Source organism: Equus asinus, chromosome 25, assembly GCF_041296235.1.
Source record: "Equus asinus isolate D_3611 breed Donkey chromosome 25, EquAss-T2T_v2, whole genome shotgun sequence".
NCBI lineage: Eukaryota > Metazoa > Chordata > Mammalia > Perissodactyla > Equidae > Equus > Equus asinus.
Window position 1 is genome coordinate 43876746 of NC_091814.1, and position 25915 is coordinate 43902660.

Here is a 25915-nt window from a genome sequence, read left to right on the forward strand (position 1 = left end):
CAGCCCAGAGATTCCAGGCACTTGCATCCAGGGGAGGCCCTCCGAGATGCTCCCTTAGAGCAGAGTTCTGCCGGGGATCTGGCCTCAGCTGTGACAGGCTCATGAGTGCACGAGTATCAGCAGGACTGCCTCCCTGAAACCGTTAATAACGTTAAAATATTCACTCCTCTCTCCAAACCTCCTCCACACTTAAAAGCATTTTTTATGGAAGTATTTTTTGTGTTTTCTTAAGGAAAGAAGGACTGTGGGACCCTCAAAGCAAGAAGACACATGTTACCACCCCCCTACCCTCTATTCTGCCAAAGCCTGCTGCTGACCGCAGGGGCAGTCCTGGCTCGGAGATGGCCGGTGGAGCACTTAGCTTTCCTGAGGGCAGGGGCAGATCACCAAGGCGGGCCTGCGTGCAGGGGTTTCCTGTCACCAAAGCCTCACTAATGCAAATCCATTTTTCATTAGGAGAAAATAAAACTCACAAGTGACATCAACTGAAAAATGCTCTTTGAGAGCAAGTTATTTCCATTTAAAGCGAGCACATGACAGCTGGTGACTTTTAATGGAAAGTAGAATTTACTGGGCTGAATTACTATCAAACCACTTGAGAATTTGTGTTTTTAATTTTCCTTTTTGGAGAAAGGCAGTGCTCTGGAGTCCAGAAGAACAGATGCGGAATGGAAAGGTCTGGTCTGGTCTCTATTGCGGCCTTAAAAGACCCTGGACGGTCCTCAGCAAGATCGTGTTCCAATATCTGGGTACATTAATTTTCTTCACCCTTTACTTGAAGCTCACTTAATAAGCTGGTTCGAAAACCAACGCCTCTGTCCCACCGCGCATTTGGGCTCTATACCAAAACAGCCGTGTGCGTGCTGACAACGCCCCACCATTCCCCTACTTAGTAGGAAATATCTGGTATGAAAGAATCCAGGGGTGTTTGCTATGCACTGAATGTTTGTGTCCTCCCCAAGTCCATATTTTGAAACCCTAACTCCCAATGTGATGGTAGTTGGAGGAACAGTCTTTGCGAGGCCATTAGGTTTAGATGAGGGCATGAAATTGGGGCCCCCATGGTGCAATTAGTGTCCCTTTAGGAAGAGCAAGAGACCAGAGCACTTTCTTGTGCCCCCCGCCCTGTCTCTGTCTCCACCAAGTGAGCACACAGCAAGAAGATGCCTGGCTGTGAGCCAGGCAAAGAGCTCTCACCAGGAGCAGAATCTGCTGCTACCTTGATCTGGGACTTTGCAGCCTCTAGAACTCTGAGAAGTAAATATTATGTAGGCCCCCCAGTCTACGGTATGTGGTATGTTGTTACAGCAGCCCAGACTAAGACCGCATTCAAGCAGGCTAGAAGGGGCTCTGTTAGCATGACCTCCAGGGGATGAGCTATCTGTCCGCCTGAGCTGCATCAGATAAGAAAGAAAAACCACATGAGATCAGACTCTGGGCGCAGTCAAGTCTGCTTCAGGCCAATGTGAATTCAGTTCCTATTTTCCTCCAGGACCTTCTAGCACTTTTAGAATCTATAACACATTTGTTGTCTGTGTGGGCAATAGCATCTCCAGGATTTAGGGACATAGTCAGAAGGTGTCAAGTGTTGAAGGAAGAAGCTAATGGAATCTTCACAATATAATTGAGATTAACTGTCTGCAGATGCAACCTGCCCTAGGGGAGGTTTTGCCAATAACATTGCTTAGGATTTCACGGTTTGCTGCATCAAGGTTAGATAACCCATTTTATTGGAAGGTTAAATTACATGAAGTAATGCCAAAGTAATTCGTAATAAGCCAGGTTGTTTGAAGAGAATTAAATGGGCAAGCATGAAAGATCCTGTACAGAGCCTAGAAAAAGAGCGTCAGAGAGTAAAAATCCAGTTAGTGTTTCTCCAGGAGTGTCAAGGTAATGGCAGAGAAGGCATTCCAGACACCCCCCCCCCCCAGTCTGAGCCACACACCCCTCAACATCTTTCCCCTGATTCCTGCTTAACAAGCAGTTTTCATGCCCTGTGGTTTGATGCTCTCTTGCAGGTGTATCACGCTAAGGAGGATGTCTTCTTGGAGGCTGACCACTTTGCCATTAGGTAATGCCCTTCCTTATCCCTGAACACTTTCCTTGTTTTGAACCTGCTCTGTCTGGAACTAATACAGCTACTCCTGCTTTCTTTTTATTAGTGTTACAAGGTACGTATTTCTCCATCCATTTATTTTTAACCTATATGTGTCTTTATATTTGAAGTGGGCTTCTTATAGACAATATATAGTTGGGTCTTGTTTCTTTTTATCTACTCTGATGATCTGTCTTTCAATGGATGTGTTTAGACCATTGACATTCAAAGTGATTACTGAGGTACTTGGATTCATGTCTGCTGTATTTGTTACTGTTTTCTCTTTGTTGCTGTTGTTCTGTGTTCCTATTTTTGTCTTCCATTCTTCGTCTGCCTTTTGTGGTTTTAACTGAGCATTTTGTATGAATCCATTTGTTCTCCTTTCTTAGCATATTGGTTATACTTCCTTTTTAAATTTTTTTTAGTGGTTGCTCTAGAGTTTGCAATATATGTTTACAACTAATACAAGTTGACTTTCAAATGATCCGATATCACCTCAGGGGGATGTGAGTACCTCATAATAACGAAAGAATCCTAATTCCACCCACCCATCCCTTGTATCTCTGTTGTCATTCATTCCCTTATATGGAAGCAAATATACATGTATGATATATACAGGCACACCTTGTTTTATTGCGCTTTATTGCATTTCACGGATGTCATGTGGAGGGCAAGACCCTCCACTAGCAAAAACATTACAGCTCACTGACGGCCCAGATGAGGGTTAGCATTAGTATTTTTAAATTAAGGTATGGACATCTTTTTCAGACGTAATGCTATTGCACACCTAATAGACTAAAGTATGGTGTAAATACAACTTTTATGTGCACTGGGAAAACAAAACATTCATGTGACTCACTTTATTGCGACATTCAGTTTATTGCGGTGTTCTGGAACTGAACCCACAATATCTCCACGGCATGCTGAGGCAACAGAAGCATACGTAATCAAATACATTGTTGCTATTATTGTTTTGAAGAAACTGCTATCTGTTGATCAGTTAAGAATAAGAAAAATACAAATTTTTTTGTTTTGTAACCTACTTTTTCTCTTTGCTTTTTTAATTGAGGCAACATTGGTTTATAACATTATATAAATTCAGGTGTACATATAATTATATTTTGACTTCGGTAGAGCCTACCTTGTGCTCATCATCAAAGTCTAGTTGCCATCTGTCATTAAAATTTTAATTTTACCTTAACTTATTCCTTCTTTGATGCTCTTCCTTTTTCCTTTCTTTACATAGATCTAAGTTTCTGACCCATGTTATCTTTTTCCTCTCTAAAGAACTTCTTTTAACTTTTCTTGCAAGACAGGTGTACTGGCAACAAATTCTCTCAATTTTTGTTTGAGAACATCTTTATTTCTCTTTCATTCTTGAAGGATAATTTCTCAGGATACAGAATTCTAGGTCGGTGGTTTTTTTCTCTCAACATTTTAAATATTTCACATCACTCTCTTCCTGCTTGCATGGTTTCTGTGGAGAAATCAGATGTCTTTTTTTTTTTTTTTTTGCTGAGGAAGATTTGCCCTGAGCTAACATCTGTGCCAATCTTCCTCTATTTTCTATGTGGATTTCTGCCACAGCATGGCTGCTGATGAGTGGTGTAGGCGTGTGCTGAGGAACTGAACCCAAGCCACTGAAGTAGAGTGTGCTGAACTTAACCACTAGGCCACTGGGCCAGCCCCAGATGTAATTCTTATCTTTGCTCTTCTATAGGTAAGGTGTTTTTTCCCTCTGGTTTTTTTTCAGGATTTTTTATCTTTTATTTTCTGTTATTTGAAAATGATATGCCTAGGTGCAGTTTTTTTGACTCTTATCCTGCTTGGTTTTCTCTGGGCTTCCTGGATCTGTGGTTTGGTGCCTAGCATTAATTTGGGGAAATTCTCAGTCATTATTGTTTCAAATATTTCTTCTGTTCATTTTTCTTTTTCCTCCTTCTGTATTGCCATTATGCATGTGTTATACCTTTTGTAGTTGTCCCACAGATATTGGTATTCTGTTCTATTTTTTTTCATCTCTTTGCTTTTCAGTGTTGGAGGTTTGTACTGAGATATCCTCAAGCTCAGAGATTCTTTCCTCTGCTGTGTCCGGTCTGCTAGTAAGCCCATCAAAGGCATTCTTCATTTCCGTTACAGTGTTTTTCATCTCTAGCATTTCTTTTTGGTTCTTTCTTAGGGTTTCCATCTCTCTGCTTACATTGCCCATCTGTGCTTGCATGCTGTCTGCTTTATCTGTTGGATCTCTCAGCATATGAATCATCCTTGCTTTGAATCTCTGGGCTGATAAGTCCGACATTCCTGCCACGTCTGGTTCTAACGCTTGCTCTGTGCCCTCAAACTGTGTTCACTGCCTTTTGGTGTGCCTTGTAACTTTTTCTCAGTAGCTGGACATGATGTACTAGGTAAAGGGAATTTCTCTCAACAGTCCTTCAGTAACGTGGTGGTGAGGTTTCGAGGAGGGAACGTGCTCTCTGGTCCTGGGATTAGGTCTCAGCCTTTTCGAGAGGTTAAGCCTCTGCACTGTGAATCTCACAAGAGTTTATCAGTTCTTTCCTCCCCATTGAGGTGGAACAGGATGTCTAGAGTGGGCTGGGTTGGGTATTTCCCTTCCCTCCAGTCAGTTGGGCCCTGATAATGCTCCAGGAGGTCAGGCTCTGGTTAACTAGTTGTCCCTGAGGACAAGCGGTGTTAAGGACAGAGTGTACTGGCTTACATCAGAATGGTTCCTTTCCCCTCCTGCTGCTGGACGCACGCGGGGAGTTTTCTCTGATATACACTGTGGGAACCTGATCAAGCTCCTGGAGGTAAATCTCACAATACGGTGCCCTCACCCATGACTAGGGCCCCCTGGAGCTGTTCACTGTGAGCTGTCCACACTGCACCTCCAGCAATTCCTCAATTACAGTCAGGTTTTCCCACCCGGCACTGGTTCCGGGGTGGTTTCCACTCACGATTCTGCTCTGGAAGCTGTGAGCCCCTGTGTTCGCCTGTCTGTCTCTCCAATCCTGAGGGCGGTGGTTTGTCCCTTGTCCTCCCCTCACTCGTGGATCCTAGAAGAGTTGATTTTTTTAGTCTGTTCAACTTTTTACTTATTGTTAGGATGAAGTGGTGACTTCCAAGCTCTTTACATGTGGAACTGGAAACAACAAGCAGTTTTCTAAATGATAATTCAGTTTCTTTGGGGCACAGCACAAAGGGGTGCTCTGGATAAGTAACTGGAAAGGTATGTCTTTCACTGTAAATTAGTTCAGTTGGCATTCTGGTTTTTACATCAGTCTACTGTGAGTTTGGTTGGCAGGATTCCACCCCTTGAGGCTTGGTCAACCTTGTGTGGACTGATTACATGAGGTTTCTGAAACCTGAAAGTTAAGGGCCAGATCTAGACCAAGGCCTGTACCAAGGCACAGACACCCTTTGAGGCTCCGCTTGATTGGGCAGTCAGCTATGGAACATCATAACCTGGCAACGCCACACCCACAGTTGTCGTGGTTCCCACTTGCTGGTAAGTTACTTTGTATATATAGTATTTTGTCTTTCTTATATAATTCTTCCCCCTCCCCTCCCTTAGATTGAGAGATTTTCTGAAGTAAGATGCTATTTGGGGCTGATTAGAACTTGCAGTGTTTACATTTATTCCCAATTATATAGTTATAGGTAATTATTATAGCAAATCACCATTATGAAAGGACAAACCTCTCAACCATCCTATAACAAAACAAAACAAAAAAATGGAAGAACTTGCAGTCATAGCAACAGCAGCACCAGGCCTACGGTGAGGCCTGGAGTGACACCTGGGAGAAGGAGCATGTGCGGGAAAGAAGGGCTTTGCCAGATGCACAAGATGCGGGGTTTTGGTTGCAACACTGGCTAGATGCATGAGTCTGGGCAAGACCTTTCAACCAAGACTCTACTTTCTCATTTATAATAATGCAAATAACAATTCCTATGTCACGGGGCTGGTGAGAGGATTGCATAACATGACACGTAACGAATGCACGGCGCAGCATCTGGACGTAGAGAGATGGGTGAACGTCAGTCCTCCTCTCCTTCAACGCCCAGGGCACAGCAGCACAGAATGAGTGAAGTCTCTGTGAAGGCTGCTTCCAGTATCCTCAGGACGCGACCTCTATAGATGGGGTCCAAAAGCATCCTGGATTCCCATCCCGGCTCTCTGTTATAGCTTAGCTCCAGAACGTTACAGTTTCAACACAAAGGGAGAAGAAAAGTCTGTGTGCAAACGATAGCATAAAATAAGGAACTGTGAAGTCGCGCTTCCCTGTCAGAATGGAACAACTCCTGACCGTTTTGTTAGGGAGTGGCCTCTGTCCAGCTTATCTTATGGGAAGCCCTAGAGAGAGATTGTACTTTAAATGTGCTTGATTGTACCTTCGGCTGGTCGCCAGTGTCTGATGTTTCCCAGAGAAAGAGCAAAGCAGCCACTTTGCACAGCAGACAGGTCTTCACAAACACACACACAGCTCAGGAGGCGTCCGTTCCAGCTGACAAGGAGCAGAACCGTCACCCTGGCAGCTCACGTCTGCTGTGTGGTCGTGGAGCCCCATGCTTTGCATCTTCCATGCATTATCTCATTCAGCCTCACAATAACCCTGGGAAGGAGGACCCGTTTCATACTGACTTTGCAGAGGAGGAAACAGGCTCGGGAGGTTAAAGTACGGTTAACAGAAGGGGTCGAGTGAAATGGGCAGTTGAATGCGGAGGGTACTGGGAGCGGAGGCCCCATGTTTTTCCTAGAAAGGGCATTGTGTTGTCACTGAGGGCCAGCCTAGCCCATCGACAGATCAGTTAATCATCGTTACCGTGGTTACTGCTTAGCAGAGAGCAGGGTCCCCCGGTGCGTGGGACACAGGAGCATCCTTGCTTCACAATGCTTCTCGGTCTTCTTTCCCCTGCTCCCACTTTGGGACAGGCTCTCATTCTCTCTCCCTTGGAGCGTCACTGCTTCCTGCCTGTCCTCCCAGCTGCACCCTCCAACTCCTCATCCTGGCAGTTAAAGTCTTGAGCAGTTCGGCTCCAATGTACTTTTCCAACTTTATGTCCTCCCATCACTCTTCCCAGCCTAATTGTATACTTCCAGTTCTTGCTTTCAATTCTCCTCTGGCCCTAAATCCTATCCACATGTCAATCGCACCCTGTCCACCCAGCCTCTGACATCTCTAGGCCACTGTGAGTGCTTCTCCTTCTGAAGATGCACAACTTGCCGGGTCTAGCAGGTGCATGTGGCATTTAAGCAATTCAGGATTATTTGTGCTAACTGCCCTGTGTTTTGTATGTGTAAGGAGGTCAGAAAACTTCAGGGACCAGACACAGCACAACACAAGGCCCATCGGAGGTTCTGGCCCTGCACAGCCATTAGAAAAAAAAAAAAAAAATTACATTTGCATGATGACAGCACACAGATTTTTTCAGAAACTGTCCTTACCAAGAATAACAAAAAAGGAAGCTGCTGGGTTGTTCTTTCTTTGAGTCACATAACAAATCACAACATCATTTGCTGAGCTTTTGCGCGGCTAGCTCTGGGCACCAAAACGGCAAGCTACAGCTCTGAAATCCCGCGTCCACCAGGGTTGAGAACCAGAACAGTCTGAATCCTGGCTCCACCCTGTGCTGAGTGACATAGGCAAATTCTTAACCTCTCTGACTTTTCCTGTTGTGACTTGGGAAGACTTCTCCCTCCCTCACAGGGTTGTTATAAGGAATAAATGAGATATTGTGTATAAAACGAGTAAGATTATAACCAAGGTTTCAGTGATTATCTGATGAATCAAATTGCTAAGCTTTTGTGAGACATTGGGAACTTAGGATGGTAGCTGTGGGGACGTAGTGAGGAGGCGACAGGACTAGAGTAGGGGCAGGCAGGAGCCCAGCTGCTTAGTCCCCTTTGCCTGGGGTGGGTCTGGGCTCCGGGGCAGGGACTGGGTGAGAGGGAGGTGTTGCCCCCACACAGGGAAGTGTGTCCCTTCTTCCCAGCGACCTCCCTCGTCTGACCCCACTGCTGGCTGACACGCTGCCTTCTCGTGCGGCTCACCGCTTAGCAGGCCCGCGGCCACCCCCGATTCTTGGTTGCCGCTTCTCAGCTCTCCTGCTTGCGCGAGCCCTGGGCCAGAGACCGTCTCCCATTCCCCAGACTCTGGCAGAGAGCAGGAGTTCAGCACATACTCGTTTTTATTGGACATTCCCAAGTACATACTTTCCAAGAATAAAAGAAGAAAGACTTCTTCCTAGACCGACTTGCTCACCAACAAACGGATAATGAAGAGGTTGCAAGGCAGCCACTGGCAGAGGTTCAAGCGGCTGCTTTTCTTGAGCTCCACACAGAGGTGCAGTGGGTTCTGCTTCCCGACAGCAGTTACACAGCTCAGGGCAGATGGAGGAACAGCAAGGCCAGGAGAGGACTTGCTTCGAGCGAGGCTTCGGCTTTGTTTGGCAACTGTTGACCGGATACCATAGCAGCACGCCTTGCCCTGGTGTGGCGTGTGACAGAGGCCTCGTCAGCCAGGCACGGAGAATGGAAACATTTGAGAGCAAAAGCCTAATTATTTTAAGGCACATCAAAACAAAAGCAATGAGAGAAACAATCTGGCTTTAACAGTTTATGAGAAGTCGGCATCTCTGAAGCAGCTGGTGCTGTTAACAAAGGGAGAACAGGGCTCGAAGAGCAGCAGCCGTGGGGTGCACACTGAACTGACGCCTCGAGGCGGCGACGGGTCAGCCTCCCCACTGACTCAAGAGCCAGCAGGGGCCCGTGTCCGGTTTACCCAAGGAAAGGAACAGAACGTCCCGCCGCTTAGGGGCTGGGGCCGAGGCGGCTCAGGGCACTGCAGCCACGGGGGAGGGCACAGACCGGCCTGCGCTCCACCCCCCCAGCCTCTGCTTTGGGGGGTTACACGTCAGTGGCCTGTGGCGGTTGCATTTCCGGCCCTCTTAAGAAAAAAGCAAACATGGACCTTTAGTACCAGCTGGTTGTACTTTGAAAAACTGATATATCAGGGGAGAGGGGGCACAAGCAGAAATCTTTCACAGAGATTTCTCTATGAAAGTATTTTTTACATTATTTCTTACCAGTGCACATAAAGTCTTAAAGGTGGCCTGCCATTTTTCCCTTCCTTGTTTATTGTCCTCTTTCTATCCTTTCTCTTTCTTTTCTCCTCTTTCTCCCCTATTTCCTTTTATTTCTTTAAAAAAAGAGATTATTATTATACACAGGAAGCTCAGAAGTAAGGCTCTTCTTGGGTTGTGTTAATTCAGCAGGACGAGGAAATCACTAAGGACCCAGGTTCTTTCCATCTTCCCCTTCTGCTCTGAAGACATCTTTGCTTTCAGGCCAGCTTCCCTCTGGGTCGCAAAATGGGAGCCTCAGTTCCAGGCACCACATTACAACACCTAGGTTGGTCAAGAAAATTGGTCAGAAGACTATAGGGAATGGTGGGGACTATGGTGAGCTGGAGTGAGTGGCCCTGCCTAAGGCATTCAAACACAAAACAATTTTTTCCCTGTTACTCTAAAATATTTTATTTTATTGTTCTGAGAGGGGGGAAAAGGGAATCATGGATGTTCTGAAATAATTCCTTTGTGAGTAAATACATTGTTACAAACAGTTGAAACAGCTCCAATCCTGCAGAAGTCAGCACTGAGCTGCAAGGAGGATGGGTGATCTGCCCGGGATCAAAGGTGGCTGAAGACGTCCCCAGCCCCAGCCCCACTGCCACTCCACAGCGGCTGGGAGCCTTGTTGCTGCCCAGCCACGAGCTCTGCCTCCTCAGCAAGATCCCAAGCTTCCTGTCTTCTCCTTCCCGGCCCTCCTATCACCCAGCACGTGGACCACGCTCCCCGCGGCAGCCCCTCTCGTTCACAGGGATGAAGCTGCACACTCACGGCTTATGAGGGTCCTCCAGGGCCGCCTTCTAATCCACTTCCTCATTTCCAGTGGTTCTCAAAGTGCGGTCCGCAATCCAGACATTGGCAGCACTTGGGGCCTTTTTAGAAGTGTACGTTTTTAGGCCCCACCCCAGACCTGCTGAATCAGAAACTCTGGGGGTGGGACCTGGCAATCTAAGTCTTAACAAGCCCTCCCGGGGTTCTGGTGCCCTCTAAAGATTGAAAACCACTGTCCGAAGTCTCTGAAAGGTTTAGAGACCAATAATCCAAATATTGGTTGCCAACCCTGGCTATACATTCACATCATCTGGGGAGCTTTAAAAAAATGATTACTGCCTGTACCCTAATGCCCCCGCCCTCCAGCTCTTACATACTTGGTGTGATGTGCACGCTGGCCTCTGGGATTTTTAAAAGTTCCCTCGATGATTCTAAATTGCAGCCAAGGTGGAGAGCCACTGATTTAAATAAATATGAAGGGAGACAACTATACTGTAAACGATTAAGTAGAAATCCAAAAGGGAGACACATGTGACAAAAAATGAAATAAAGCTTAACCTGAGAGGTTAAACGTAGAAATAGAAGCAGGAGGGAAGAGAGATGATTTGGGTTAGATGCTACTGGAGATACTCCACTCCCACAACTTAAATTAGGCTGGAAAGCTCACTACCTCCTTCAGAAACAAGTATACACTGATGGTTTCTAAATTGCTGTGGGTTAGTGTTACTTGAGAAGTCCTCTTCATCGCTTCAAAACACACAGCTCACTGTTACGAAACGCTCTCATCATTTGATGTGTCCCCTTAACTGTCCTTTTCCCTTTTCTGTGAGTTCAGACAGAGGAAGTAGGTAAAAGCAGCTTGAACTGTAACGGAGCGACTCAAGTCACCCTCAGACAGTGGGATGGGCCCCAAGGAAAGTCCCTCTAATGCAGAAGACCCTCTTGCCACCAGTCGGCTCAAACAAACGGCATCTACCGACTATTTTAACTGATGTGAAAAGAACATAAACCTCTTCCTAAAGAAGGAAGAACGAGAAACCAGAAATGAGTCTTCTTTTAAAAGGCGAATCAGTTTTAATTTAGTAAAACTAAGGAATCACATGAAATTTATGTCACCCAAGTGCAGTAAATTATCTTGATTTGGAATGAGACACAGAACTTCACTAGCTGGCTAGTTAGGCTAGAATCAAAGGTCTCAATTCAAATTGCACCAGCCCACACTTGGCAATTTTTCTTAGGTTGTCATCCCAAAGACCCAGGGAGATGCCACCACACTCAAAAGTATAGTCATTTATCACTTTCAAAATAGAAATTCCATCCCCGTATTTGTATGGTTGTTAGGACTTGTTAAAATGTGCTTTAGGTTGCATAAGGTCATAAAACATGGCTAGTCTAGAACTTAGTGCCTGGTAGAGGATCATCGATTAACTGATTGATTGTACTTACTGTCAATTGCTTAGGATGGAAGAAACTCACAGTGAATCTCCAGGTTTTTCTTCCACAGCTAATGGAAGAGAGTTCTGTTTTTACATTAAAATCTCAGAATAGTTTCTGGCAATAAAAACAGCAGCTTGCTTGTCTGTCTTTCTTCTGCAACAGCTTAATATAGATGCTAATGGTTTCTGAATCCAAACTGGACGAAAAACTTGGCTTTGAGAATTAGGCAATAACAAAGCAAATTCAGCAACTGTTCCTTTGGGTCGAGCTTGGGTTCTAGGCAAATCAGCCCAGATCAAATTCATACTTTACTGTGCATGAGGCACTGTCCTCAGAGTCTTATCTACCACATCTGGGGTGGTGTTCAGAAGTCATGGTTTTAAACAGCACCCCATGTGGGTGAAACACTGGTCTTAATAACTAACAATAATAAATGGGGCTTCATTTGCAGGGGGCTTTTCTTCATGTTTTTCTCTACTTGCCACTATGTCTGCGATGAATATACCTGGCTTATTTCTTCTCCGTTCACTGTGACAACTATGCAAAGACCCCTCTCTTGTTCTACGTAAAATTTCCCCTTCACCCCTATCCCACTCCCCGCACCTGTCTCAGGAGCAGAACTGGTAGGTACAGAGTGTGTACACGGCACTGTCTCTGACCCTGACGGTGCGTCTGACGTGCTAGCCCTGCTCTAGGGGCGTTAGATGTAGGAGCTAAGTTTAGCCTTACAATCTATGAGGTGGGTTCCGTCATTGTGTACATTTTACAGACGACGAACTTGAGAAAGAAGGTTAAGTCACCCGCTCAAGGTCATGCAGCTAGTATGTGATCCAGTGTTGGATTTTTTTTTTTGCTGAGGAAGATTTTCCCTGAGTTAACATCTGTTGCCAATTTCCTCTTTTTGCTTGAGGAGGATTCACCCTGAGCTAACATCTGTGCCAATCATCCTCTATTTTGTATGTGGGATGCTGCCACAGCATGGTCGCTGATGACTGGCCTAGGTCCACACTGGGACCCAAACCCGGGCTGCCGAAGTGGAGCATGCCAAACTTAACCACTAGGCCACCAGGCTGGCCCTAGGATTCTTAATTCTTATGTTCTTATATACATAATTTCCCTAAGACCGCCCAAATGCTCTCTGGCCCGGCATCACTGGTTTACACCCGTGCCTGCATGTATGATTCCAGTTTTAACTGGCCTCACCATAACTGGTATAATCTGATCTCTAATTTTCACCAGTTTGATAGATGTACTGTGACAGCTGTCTGATGACTTACTTTGCATTTCTCTACTAGTGAGGCTGAGCATCTTTTCACAGATTAGCCACACAGGCTTCCTTCTATAAATTGTTTACTCATATCCTTTAGCACATTTTTCTACTGAATACATTTTCTTACTGACTTGCAAAAATCTCTTGTATATTCTTGACATGAATCCTGTGTTTTAGAAACTTCAAGTATTTTCTCCTAGTTTATCACCTTACTTGCAGTTAATATGACAAGAGAATTATACCAGACAGACCATTAGAACCAGATAAGGAAGTCCACTAAGGCCGCTGGATATGAGCACTAACATAAAAATCAACAGGAGCCCTACACACGAGCAACAGCCAGTGAGGAAACGCACCAGGAAAGGTCCGATTAATAGCGGAGACAAAAACCAGCTCAGCTAGCAGAAAACTAGTAAAAGATGTGTGAAACCAGAAGGGAGAAAATCGTAAAACACTCAGGGACATTAAAAACCCTAAATAAGGGAGAGACATTTCGTGTTCATAGATGAGAGGAATAAACTTTTCAGAACTGTTAATTCTCAAATTAAGCTATAAATTGAAAGCAATTCCAATAAAAGTACCAATGGGGTTTTCACTGAACACGACACACTGATCCTAGAATTCACAGGGAAGACAGAAGGGTCAAGACCAGCTAAGGCAAATCTGAAGTACAATGTAATCACCTCACCAGATAGCAAGACTTAGACAGCGACACAGAAATGAAGGCAATATGGTCCTGGCTCAGGGACAAACAACTAAGGAAACGGAAGGGAACCCAGAAACTCGGCAGGCATATATGGAAACCCATGTAAGACAAAGGCGGCACCACGTTGAGACAGAGACGGGCTGACCCCATCAGAGAACCGTCACTCGGTTTTGGTTCCAGCACAGGGACAGTGAAAAATTTTTTTTTTTTTTTTTGGAGGAAGATTAGCCCTCAGCTAACTACTGCCAGTCCTCCTCTTTTTGCTGAGGAAGCCTGGCTCTGAGCTAACATCCGTGCCCATCTTCCTCTAGTTTATACGTGGGACGCCTACCACAGCATGGCTGCCAAGCAGTGCCATGTCCGCACCCGGGATCCGAACCAGCGAACCCCGGGCCGCCGAGGAGCGGAACGTGCGAACTTAACCGCTGCGCCACCAGGCCGGCCCCGGGACAGTGAAAATTTTCAAAGGCTACTAGAGAGGTGAGAAAATTGTTGAAAACCGAGTTATGCTTTGCCCAAACACTGGGTGTTCGGTCCTGTCTGGAGGTTTCCCAAGTCTTAGAGGCAAGCTCACGTGGAATTCTTAGGGCATAACCAACACTCCAGCCAGTGACTTACAAGAGACTCGACACAGGTACTTCTGTACTTCCAATTTAAGGCTCCACAGGCCGGAAGGCGCATTCTGTTTACAGAAAGGGTAAAATGTGAAAAAATGTCATGTCTCAGAATTTGTGAAATACAGTGTTAGCAAAGAGGGCCTCTTTGGGGACTGCTCATATCATGTCACAGACTTGGAGTGGGGAGATGGAGTGGGAAATATTATACCCTTGACCCTATTCCCCGAGACCCCATCTGTCAGCATGCCAGGGTGCATCCTTGTTCTGGGACAGAGAAGAGCCCATGAGGTTTACCCAGGCAGCAGCTTCCCATACCAACAAAAACCTTGTCAACTATTTCAGGAAGAGGAAAAAAATCAAGTTAGAGCATTTATTTAAAAGCTAAGGATAAAATGCACTTTAAAAGTCAATGACAAAAATGTAAATATGGTAACAAATTATCCCCACACAATCTATATTTTTAAGTAATTTATTTCAATAGAAATATTTCAGAAAACGGTACTTAAGTTCATTTTAAGTTAGCGTATGCAAACACACTGAAGATCTCACACTCACATTTGCATTTTAAACAGAAACAAAAAGCGAGAGAGGAACCAAGCTGCACATGCCTCAGGGAGGCCACAGTGCAGTGGAGCCGCCATCACTGGAGTGCCTCAAGTTAACCGGGACAAAGAGAACAAACATGGCTTGTGTTTCCCTGTATATTATCATCATTGGATATTTATCCCCACAGATGTTTATCTTCTTTAGATTACATCATGAAGGATGTCCCCCCTCCCCTCTCCCCCACCTTGAGTAGGCTGGAATGGAAAACAATGAATTTGTCAATAATCCAGGTGTAGAAATTCTTGAGAGTCTGGTGACTTATTATCAGCTACTCTATCAGACCTAATGAGTCAATAATTACTGGGCTATATTTGTGAGTGGTTCTAATAGGTGATATCTTCAGGGGAACTCAATACTTGTTACCTGGAATCTAAAATACTTATGAAATTTTCTGCTTGTCTGTTAAAAAAAAGTTCAATCCCAAAGCACTCTAATTATGTATTCCTTTAACCCCATCACCACTTTGTAGTCCAAATGACTAGAATTAAAACTGAAATTCTGCTAATGACCCTCAAGGACCAGTTAACTTTTCATCTGGCTTTAAAGACTGTGTCTACTTGCCTGCTCTGGAACACACTAGCCCTTTAAAAAACGTGAAAACAGTATCTTGACTCAGTTGAACAACAGTAGTTCCAGATCTTGCAATCATCTCAAAGCAGCAAAATCTTGCCAACCTATGCTTTTACTGAGGAAGCTTGTTTAGTCTCTTAACTTGTCCATAATTTATATGTTGGAGTTGTTTTCACTTTCCTGCGCTAATATTTCCGAGTAAACAATAACTGGTAGGTTAAGCTTGTTTGTTCTGAGTCTTATTTAAATATAAGAATGTTCTGGCCAAAAGGACTCTCACTACAAGATTTTAGTAGTTTTAATAAAGCCCAAACAAATCTTTCTGGCTATATTGTCCTCTTTCAGGGATTTTTCTGAAAGCCCTTATAATTAAATCTATGCTCAAAACAACATCAGTAACACAAAATAAAAATAAACTCAGCTAGATGGATGCTCTTCAAAGCTGTTCTTAAGAGTTTATTTGGCTGGGTTTATTTTTAATTTCCTACCCTGGGAGGAGAGGAGCAGGGAGGGAACTTGTCTAAAAAGACTCAGCGCCAAGGAGGGCTGCACCATTACCAGAGGTATCTGTACAGACTTTCTGGGAGTTGCTGTGAGAAAGAGTAAGCTGGTGGCGAGAGGGAGAGCACACACTCCTGAAATAAGAGAAAGAGGGCAAACGGTTGTCACACTTGATGCCCTAAAGTTGGTCTTCGAATTGATAAGGCACTGACCAAATTTCCCCCACACTACAACTTGAGACACCGGTGTAATGCAATTGTTTTCAATAAAGCTTAAGAGTTTGCATGCACAGATCTCCTTCATTAGAATCCTCTAAATAGAAACAAATGGTCACTTTAGACACAAGCCATTTTTAGGGAGGCGAAACCAAAAAGTACTTGAATCATTTTGGAAAGGTTGACTTCACAGGGAAAACTATTATCATCGATGAGATTAAATAACAATGTTTGTATCTCCAAGCTTAGAAAAAACAGAATACCATTCTGGTTGTAAAATCATAAATTTACTATGTTTGAAAGAAATAATACAAAAGAAGACAGAAATTAAAAGCAAACCCTACAAGATCACTGAAAAAGACAGACAAACCTCACCCTTGCTTGATACCATCTACTCGTGCAACAGCAGTACTACCGTTCCACCAGAGACAGGGAGATTCATGCTCATTTTCAAAAAGGGACCCAATTATTTCAAAAGCCATTGAAGCAGACGATTCCTTTCATTAAAGATCATCTTCCGTTAAGCAACACTGGTACCCCTTGTTTGCAGAAGATAACATGGTGATTTCAAAACTGGTTATAAAGGAATGCACCTCAAAAACAGGAAGGAAATCCATAGAGGATATATTATTTTAAACAGTTGATGGACTAAATCTACCATTATTATTGATTTCCAATCAATACAATGTCCTATAGCTTTGTTTTCAGTAGTAAAGGCATATAGCTTACAGATCTAACCTAAAAAAAAAAAAAAAGACTTCTGCTCAAGTCATTTGGCCAGGTAAATTCTAGGAATCCCAAGAGACCGAAAGGCGAGGCTGCTCTTAAAGGGCCCCGCTTTCAACTAACGTGTGGAGTGTATACACTAGACACTGTAAACATTTTTCCTTCTGCAACAATAGTGCTCTTTGGGCTCCTTTATAAATCTTCTAGAGGAGGAATAAAGCCACTTACAAAAACTTTGCAGCTATGGACACCCCAACTCTTGACACACAGAAAGATCCAATACCGAAACAGTCATACAGAAGGTAGTGCAATAGTCATATGGCGTTTTCCACACAGAAAACAAATTTGTCATTGAAGCACATGCCTAGGGAGAAAAAAAAAATACTCAAATTGTCTGGATCCCTTTTTGTAATGTTTACACAAATAATATTTACATAGTGAAGAAAAGAGATTAGGAAGGTGTGTTTGATCAGTTCTTTCAATTCCTACAGTTTGGAGGTTACAGTAAAAATAATACCTCTGAAAATAAGCAGCGCCCAAACACAGAAGGGGCACGAAGCCAAAAACAGTACTCTGGAAGGTCGTTACGCAGTTACTTTCATAGTTCTATTTCAAAAGCTGTCATGCTACCCCCATGTGAAAAATAAGCTTCCATGTTCAACGTAACTGATAAAAATGAGATGCGCCTCAAATGGTGTTTTGGTTGGTATTATACACTACTATACCAGGCTGTATCATATGCCAATCATTATGCTTATCCTATCACAAACTAGCTTAAATTTAAATTATATTGGAATTTCTAACTAGTTCTTCTTGGCTATGAGAGAAACAAATGAGTTTAATATTGATGGAAATGTCCAGATTTCAAGTCATTAATTTACTAATTTATTAAGGGTAGACCTAACAGGAGGACAAAAACTTCATCTTCACACTACCTAATAAACTACCCAAATATTTAATATATTTTGGTGACATATTTTCTTTGCTTGAATTATTATTAGATATAATTTGGTGAATTAGAGATAAAAAGCTCACCTATACTATGTTAGTTCTCACTGGTTTCCATTTGCCTCAAATGCTAAAATAATCTTAAAAAGCAATGACTAAGATTTTGAATGGACGAATTTGAAGACAGAAAAACAAGGGCGACGTCTACTGCACAGTGACGTTAAGAGTTTCATTCAGTCAGAGGCCACAATTATACATATGAACTATTAACCAAATCTGAACACTATTTCTCACTCTGTGCAAACACCCATTAACATTTACAGCTGAAAATATCAAACACATCTTCCAGTTTAGCTCTCTCTTTGGCAAAACTGTGTCATGTCAGGCTCTGACTTCCAGTTGCATATCTCCACAGATATGGTTAACCTGCAACATATCTATTTTAGCTTATTTATGACAAACAAAATAACAACAGTAAAAATTCCACAGGGTTCTCAACCACAATATTTTTTAAAAAGCACATACATTTCTGAAGAGAAATAAACAAATTAAGGAATTTTTTAAACAAAGCAAAATAAAAGTAAGATGTGCAAGGTCTACATAGTAATACTGCTGGCTATGCAGATGGTGTCTTTCTATGTACCCAACGTGGGTTAAGCTTGGGAGGTCATAAACTGAAAAATCATCCAGTACAGGCAACATTTTGCCTTCTCCAGCCCATGTCACTTTTCATAAACCCAGAAATAATGGTATTTTTAACTATACTATATGAGAGAAATATCTGAACTCTTAATATCCTTTCCAAACAGAAAACTAAATTTACAAACTTAGTACTCAGAAAAAGCTCTTTTATTTTCCCTTGGATAGATTTTTAGCTAATTATTCTGTGGGCAATATTTTCTTTTTAAGTTTCACAGATTTAAGAGTGAAATACCTATGATGAAAAAAAGGTATAAAATTCTCTAAGAATACAAATATGAGAAATTTTGTGTGAGGCCTAAAGTAACAGAATTAGAAGACATCAGTCAAAAAGCATCTTACTCTGGGCCACTGCTAAAATTACGATGCCTCATGAGTTTACAACACCTAACACGTAGCCTTTGTCCAAGTGCCATTTTTTGCTAAAATTCTAAGGCATCTCACTTTCAAACACTTTTTTCTTTTCGTAATTCAACATTTATTTTGGAAGTTATATCTGTTACTGCATAGAAGAGCTCTCACAAAACTGCTTGGTCAACTACTGACAAAACATGGTTTTGTGGTAGAGACCTACAGTAAGTTTTCAGAAAGATGTTTTGTAATAAAGGAAAGTTGTGTAAGAAGGAAAGTTTTGATACCTAAAATTCCCAGAATCTCAATCTTTCACCTTTTTCCCTTTTAAAATTATTTTGTATGCTTTACAATAAAATACATACATACATATACACGTGGAATCTCTAACAAATGTGATCTGGAATCTCATATTGAACAAAAAAATGAATATGAATAATAATAAAAAATAACTGGCAATGTGCACGTTAAACACTGTAAAAGAAAATATCCTGAAAAAATTTTAATACATCACATTGACGATAAAAATCACCTGTGACCAGCAGAAGGGATAATCTATTGACGTGAAAAATGTACTTATTGTAAAAGCTCAGGAAAGTTTAGGTCGGGATTGCAGTTCCTACCACACAGCTCTGTGCTCCAACAATGAACTCACATAGAGGCTCAACCTCAAACCTGGTCAACAGCGGCCATGCTTCCTGAAGCCCACTTGAAAAAAGCGTCTGGCATACGAACACTCAGCCTTTATACCTCCTGCAGGAAATAATGTTCCCCATACAGTACTAAATTTCAGAAGTTTAGTGTTTAAAAAAATCTCCCCTTGCCCAAAACAAAACAACTGCACCCCCCTCCCCAATCCCAAACAAACCCCAACAACTCACATTACAAACACGTCTAATTCCTACACTCGCGCTGGGAGAAGCGAGCGAGGCTGCGACTACTGGAGGCTGAACAAGCCTTCCAGGGGCTGCTGGTAGAATCCCACTAGGTTAGAGCATCTTTACGCCTCAGTTCAAACCAGCTCCTGAGGGAACCCATAAGAAATATGTTTTTCCTTTTTAAAGTGTATCTAAAAAAGGCGATTCCCCCCTCCAAAATCAGTACAAAGTTAAAAGAAATGCAAATGAGCTACGGTCTACTCCAAGCACAGCACCGCCAGAAGATTCACACACACTATTTGGTGTTTCGTGTTGGTTTTCCTTTCACTCTTTTAAGGCAGTGGTTTCCACAGGTCAGTTCAGAGATAAGAAGCATGGGTCCATGGCAGTTTGTTTGCAACTCCAATTTGTTCTCTGGGAATCTTTCACTTCATTCCCTGAAATTAGTGCTTTTTGGTTCAGAACTCCAAAGGCTGCGCCGCCCCGGGCTCTTCCTGGCACAGGGTGGTTCACATCAGTCCTCACTCTCACGGAGGAGCAACCGTTCACCTCTTCTTTCTTAGGCTCTTACTCAAAAGTCATCAAGTTTGTAGGAACCTAAAAAATAGAAGTAATACAAACTGATGGTATCTAAAAGTTGTTTTTCAAAGTACTATTTCTTACCTTTCTTTCTTACTTTACGTAAGCCCAAATATTAAAATTTTTGACCTAAATATCTTTTTAAAAAGGAATTTGATACAAGGTCCTGCAATTGTTTATGAACAGTGAATAAAACACACTAGATATTTTTGAGAGAAAAATCACTGAGATGAGTGGATACTCTTTCCAGTAAATTGAAATCTGGATGGGAGAGAGTGGAGACGGTATCTTTCTTATCTGATACAGGGGCTCAGTCGATGTTCACTGAGTGAATAATGGATGAGAAAAGAATAGGCATGGCTCCAGTATGGTGAGATTCTAGACAAACACACCTGTCATGGTTTATTTTCTCATTATATGTATTACAATGAACTCCTACATGCAAATTTCTAAATCCAGCACAGATAATTTTATAACAAACATTACTAAGAATTTCTTTGTTAAATCATCATGAAAGTAAGTATGAAAGAATAAACTCATCATTAGGTAAATTCTGATCTCCCACTTCATGACTCTGGAAAAAAAAAAAATCAATAGGTTATATAACAGTTTGCCACTTATAGACTGGATCAAATTTAACCTGACTTCTTATCATTCTGAAATCCAATAATAATTCTTTGAAATATGAATTATTTTGTTTTTTAAAATTAGTTGATGAGTTTTCTAGTCAAAGACTAAAGATGACTTCACCACATTAAAAAACAAAACCAAAACCAAAATGCTCTTAACTGTTACCACCAGTTTTCCAAAGCTGTGCCCTCAGCTCTCTGCCAGACATTCACACATCAGTGTGCATTTCTCTGTCCTTTACAACAGCTTTCACCCTTCAGCAATCTTTTTCTGAAAACCTCATATACTAAAACAAAAAATGAATCTCTTACACGTGTTGGCTTCTGAATGAAAAATTACTTGACAATGTAATCATAACTAGATTGTAAATCAAATACAATACAAATGCCCAGGTGCTTAAAGTGTAAATTCCCAGGTCTTGTTATAAGAAACACATATTTAAATAAGGTAAAAGTTTCATTCCTCCTAAGTTGCCCGAATGATGCTTAAGGTGCTGAATTTGAGTCAACTAGAATCTTCTAAAAATTTTCAAATTTCACAGCTTCTATTTATAATTGCTACTACTCTGATTCTTGCAAGTATAGAAACAAATGAACAAAAACCATTTATACACATTTGGTTGACTTGTGCAGCAAGAAGTTCCATTAATACAGTAAAAGAAATTGAACTCCCATGCTGGTACACACACACTGTCTAGATTAATGCTGAAATTTGAGAGTTTTAAAAAATGATGCTGAACACTTTAAGCTACACTTAAAAAAACATACGCATGGAATTGAGTCCTGAAAAGCTTAGTCTAGGCAAAAGAAGGTCTGTTTCATTGTGTCCTAGACACTAACTTGACAAGGGCAAGACAGTCATTTTTGCACTAGAGCATTTCATGTCTTTAATGGAGGCTGCTAAAAATGGTACCAAATACTGCTATTAGTCTTTCATATACATTTGAAATAAAAATTATAAGAGAACAAGACCCACTCTAACAATGGGTCTTGTTTAAATGGTTTAAAAAGAAGGGACCTAGAGGAGAAAGACTGTTTGTGTCTCACGTCCACCAGTTTTTACTTGTTGGACCCTATGGAGGTAGGTCATTTAGCATCTCTGAGCCCTAGTTTCTCCCTTTACCAAAAAAGGGGTAATAATTTAGGTCCTGATATCATGGGACGAAAAATACAAAATTTTATAAGCTTTATAACTCACATGGTATATTATTCAAATTAGCTACTGATAACACTTACGGCATACCTCTGTATTTCAGTGCCTTAAGTGAATGGTTTTCAAATATATTCAACTGAAAACTGATCTACAAAACGTCTACAGAAATTTCTGTAACTTCAGTTATGTTTATCTTATGCCCACTCTACCAATTCGTGGTTCAACTTCAAATCTGCAACAGAGTTGGGAAAACAACACTATGGATGCATTCTCCTTTGCAGCTGAGGAAGCCTTTGAATTAGACCATCTTTGTTTCCGCAAAATAAAAACAAAAAAAAATCCATATGGTTTTGGGTTTCACTGCAAACACAGGAACCCGCATCAAGTTGTCAACAGAACAAGCAAAGACGAAGCTGACTAATTCTTACTAATTTAAAGCGCCGTCTAAGTTTTACCCCCTCTAGAGCTACATACCCTGACCTCTCACTCCACTCTACCAACATGGCTACAGTTCCCTATCCTGAACACCTTAAGCTCACTCCAGCTGCAGGGTCTTTGCACTTTCTGTTCCCTCTACCAGAGCCCTTGTTCCCGCTGATCTTCACAGGGCCGTTCCTTATTGTCATTCACGTCAGTGTCATCTCCTTAGGGAGACCTTTGCTGCTCACTCATTTATTTAAACTTGTCTTGACCCCCATCATCTATAGCACATAATTCTACTTTGTTTTCTTTATATAGTTTTCACTCCAAAACTCTGTCATTTGTTCATTTCTTTACTGCCCATCTCCCTCAATAAAACGTGGACTTCATGTCTTGTTGACTGCTGTCAACAAGAAAAAGACAAAATACCATTTCCTCACTTCATTCAGAAAATTAGTCTACTTACTTCTCCTTGGAACCTTTTTAAATATACTCCCGAGTTACGGTCTACTCTGAAGATCAGGAGAAAGGCTCACCTGCTGTCTGTTACTTTGGCAGGCTGCACTCAAGTGCTTAAACCACAGCATTGCATTCATCCTACTGCCAGCTTGAAACTTGTATGAATTTCCTAAAATTAACAAAAGCAAGGGGAAAAGAATAAAAATGTAAGGACTGACATAAAATAATTCTGCCAGGTATCAAAGAGCAAAATAAAACATACCTAGAGTTCTTAGTTTCAGAATCCTTCTCTCTAACACCTGATTTTCCAATACAAATAAAAAGAAGAGTGCTCTATGCCACATTCACATGCTATCACTTATTGAGAAAGTCACTGTTTTGCTGCTTATGAATTGGAAGAGAAGTAATCTTATTTGTCTCCTTAAATGTTCTTTACAGTAAGGTATATCTAAATGAAATTGTTTGGTTTCTCCATATTTGTACGTGTGAATGAGACTGCAGAATATCTGTTCTCAATACTACTTAGATTATCTAAATATCAGTAGATGTTAATATTAAGCTTTTATGGGCCAAAATTCTTTACTATGTTTAACACTTAAACATTAGCTATTTAAGGTGATTAAGGATTAATTAGGAAACATCACGATGCTTCTAGTCTTTAGTTACATTTGTCAAAACTCCTACAGATTTCCAGGTTTATGAGGGCTTTCAGGGAAAATCTGAGGAGGTAGTTTTTTCACTTTTGGGACATGAGAAATTCGTCTGGGGTGCTGTATTTAGCAGACCTTACGTTGACTCTGATTCAAGAGTGACGCATAATAAGGATATTTTATATGGTTATATGTATTAAGGTAATAAACTGAGAAAAGAAAGGATTCACGTACTGGAGGCTGCCCTAAGTAGAGCTTTATTCCCTTTTTTCATTGACTTAAGTCTTCTTACTTCCCAATTCTTACTGAACCTGTCTCTTTCCTTTATAACTGCATTCTATGGCTCAAGAGCCTGGTCTATGTTCAGGCATTATACAGCTTTTCTTGGAGATTTTAAAACTCGAGGACCTTTTTCACTTTCAGTAGCAACCATTTTCCTTTGCCAAATGTTTTATTATTCAAATAATACTGTTTTCCTTGCTGAACTAAGATGCAGACATGGGATCAATCTGAATAGAAGGCGTACCTATAACTAAGCTGGCCATAGCTGTCATTTATCTACTCTCTCCTCCCCTGAAAAAGACCTTCGTATAGATTTCATAAAACCTTGGCTGCTATGAAACAGTTCTATCAAGCACACTAAGGAAACTGAAGGAAAACAAAGAATTTGTTAAGTAAAGCCAATGAAAATGATCTCCTTTTAAAAGTAATTTTATGAATAATGCCTTTGGGATTTTGGGGGCCTGGGGCTTTGAATTGAGAATGTTGAGTAGAGAGTCCTTACTCGACAAATCAATCAATTTCATCTCAAAACAAGACTATTTTACTATTATTTTTTTCTGCATCCAATATATGTGCTTAAATTTTTACTTAAAATACCATAACATCCTAAAAGTAGAATATCTGTTAATGTAAAATACATTCTGAATAAACAGAGGTAAATATAATTGTACAGCCAATAAAAGGTAATATACTATCATTTGAGTTGTGAGTTGCTGGAGCAGAGGATTCTGGGCAGGTATGAAAGAATTTTCTTTGCGGTGCTTATCAATACCCGGCCGCTGTGATGGAGGAAGAGTGGCAATCACCCAGGGCCCCGTGCTGAGGCCCGCCCGGGCTCCACAGCAGGCGAAGCAGTCAGCAGGTGCGACGCGACTCTACAGGCCTAGCCTGCAACTCCTCTCACTCACTTAAAAACTCCTCTGTCAATAGCCAAGAATTTTATTCATAAATGTCTCCATATATTGTAAGCAAAGTATTATAATTAAAATTATACTTATTTGGAAAGCAATTTGAGTCAAATAACCAATTAATTTAATTAAAAGTAGTGGAAAAAAATCATTTAAAGAAAAACCTCTGTCACATTCAGAACTTAAGAGCAACAATTTATTTCAGGGCATAACTGAAGGGGATATTGCACATACGGCAAATCTCTGAGATTCTAAAGTAACAGCGGCCTATAGATTCTTCCTTCCTTTCCTCTCTATTAGCCTTCTAGGGATTACTTGGCCTTTTTATTTCAAGCTTATTCCCATGCAGCAAAGAGAATAACCTTATTAAATAAGCAATTAATATATTATTAATTGATATCTGAAAATACTGATATCATTATTATGTGACAGAAATATCTCCCAAGAGATAGAATTCTACCACTACGCCCCCAGTAGAGTACTCCAGTTAAACCAGGCTCTGGCTTACGCAAAGTTATGTATACACAGTTCCTCAAACTCTCGTCACTCTAATGACTCACCTTTCTCAGAGTCAGTCAGCAAGAAGAGATCTGGATGTTCTGGGTCATCAGCCATCATCACCATCCATCCTACCACAGAGACGTTCTTATTTGATGTTGATTTGAACTGAGAGACAAAAAGATAATTGATGGAAACACAAAATTTATGGCTCATCCTAAGGAAAAATTTAGTGTTAGCGAATTTTGAGTTTCTCCAAGCGAGAGACGAGATTTTTGACTTCATGCTGGTCAGGCCTGCTCAGGGCCTTTTACTACTCAATTCCATGGAGGCATGCCCTCTTTACACAGTCTCCTACTCTCAAGACCATTCCCAGCTTCAATTCTTCATCAAAACCTAACGGTCCTTGTTGAGCACGATTTGTTAGTGGATCTGATAAATTCACCTAAGTTGTTTTTTCTGTCACCGTGCTACCCTTCGCCCCTTCCTTAAAGAAAACAACTTGGATTTTAACAGAGGTGTTACCCTTTTTCCCAGCTTTATTGAGATATAATTGACATACAACATTGTGTAAGTTGAAGGTGCATAATGTAATAGGGGTAGTGTCTTAAACCTGATGATTTCATAAGCCAGCAGGGCTATCAGGCAATTCTTAATAACGTATTCTTATATTTCTCAGAAAAAGGGGTGCTCGTAGCATGCTTGTTACTTTTCCAGTTATTCTTTTTTTTTTTTTAATTTACATTTTAGAAATGAAAAAAGCGCTGTTACGAAAGAAGAGAAAATTAGGTTTAAACACATCCACGGACATAATGAAAAAAT

General features: G+C 41.5%; 1 protein-coding gene across 5 annotated transcripts in view; it reads right to left on the bottom strand.

Moving 5' to 3' along the window:
* Positions 1-16178: 16178 nt before the first annotated feature.
* RALGPS2 (Ral GEF with PH domain and SH3 binding motif 2) overlaps positions 16179-25915 on the bottom strand; it is a 154500-nt gene continuing 144763 nt past the window's right edge. For 3 of the 5 annotated variants that reach the window (XM_070497971.1, XM_044758659.2, XM_044758660.2), the window contains 3 exons: positions 25156-25261; positions 22833-22924; positions 19828-20668 (listed from right to left, as the gene is read on the bottom strand). In XM_070497971.1, the coding sequence (XP_070354072.1) occupies positions 20603-20668; positions 22833-22924; positions 25156-25261 (264 nt within the window). In that variant the 3' untranslated portion in view covers positions 19828-20602. Of the gene's footprint in view, positions 20669-22832; positions 22925-25155; positions 25262-25915 lie in introns of all 5 variants that reach the window. The other 2 variants (XM_070497972.1, XM_070497970.1) reach the window with 1 other exon arrangement.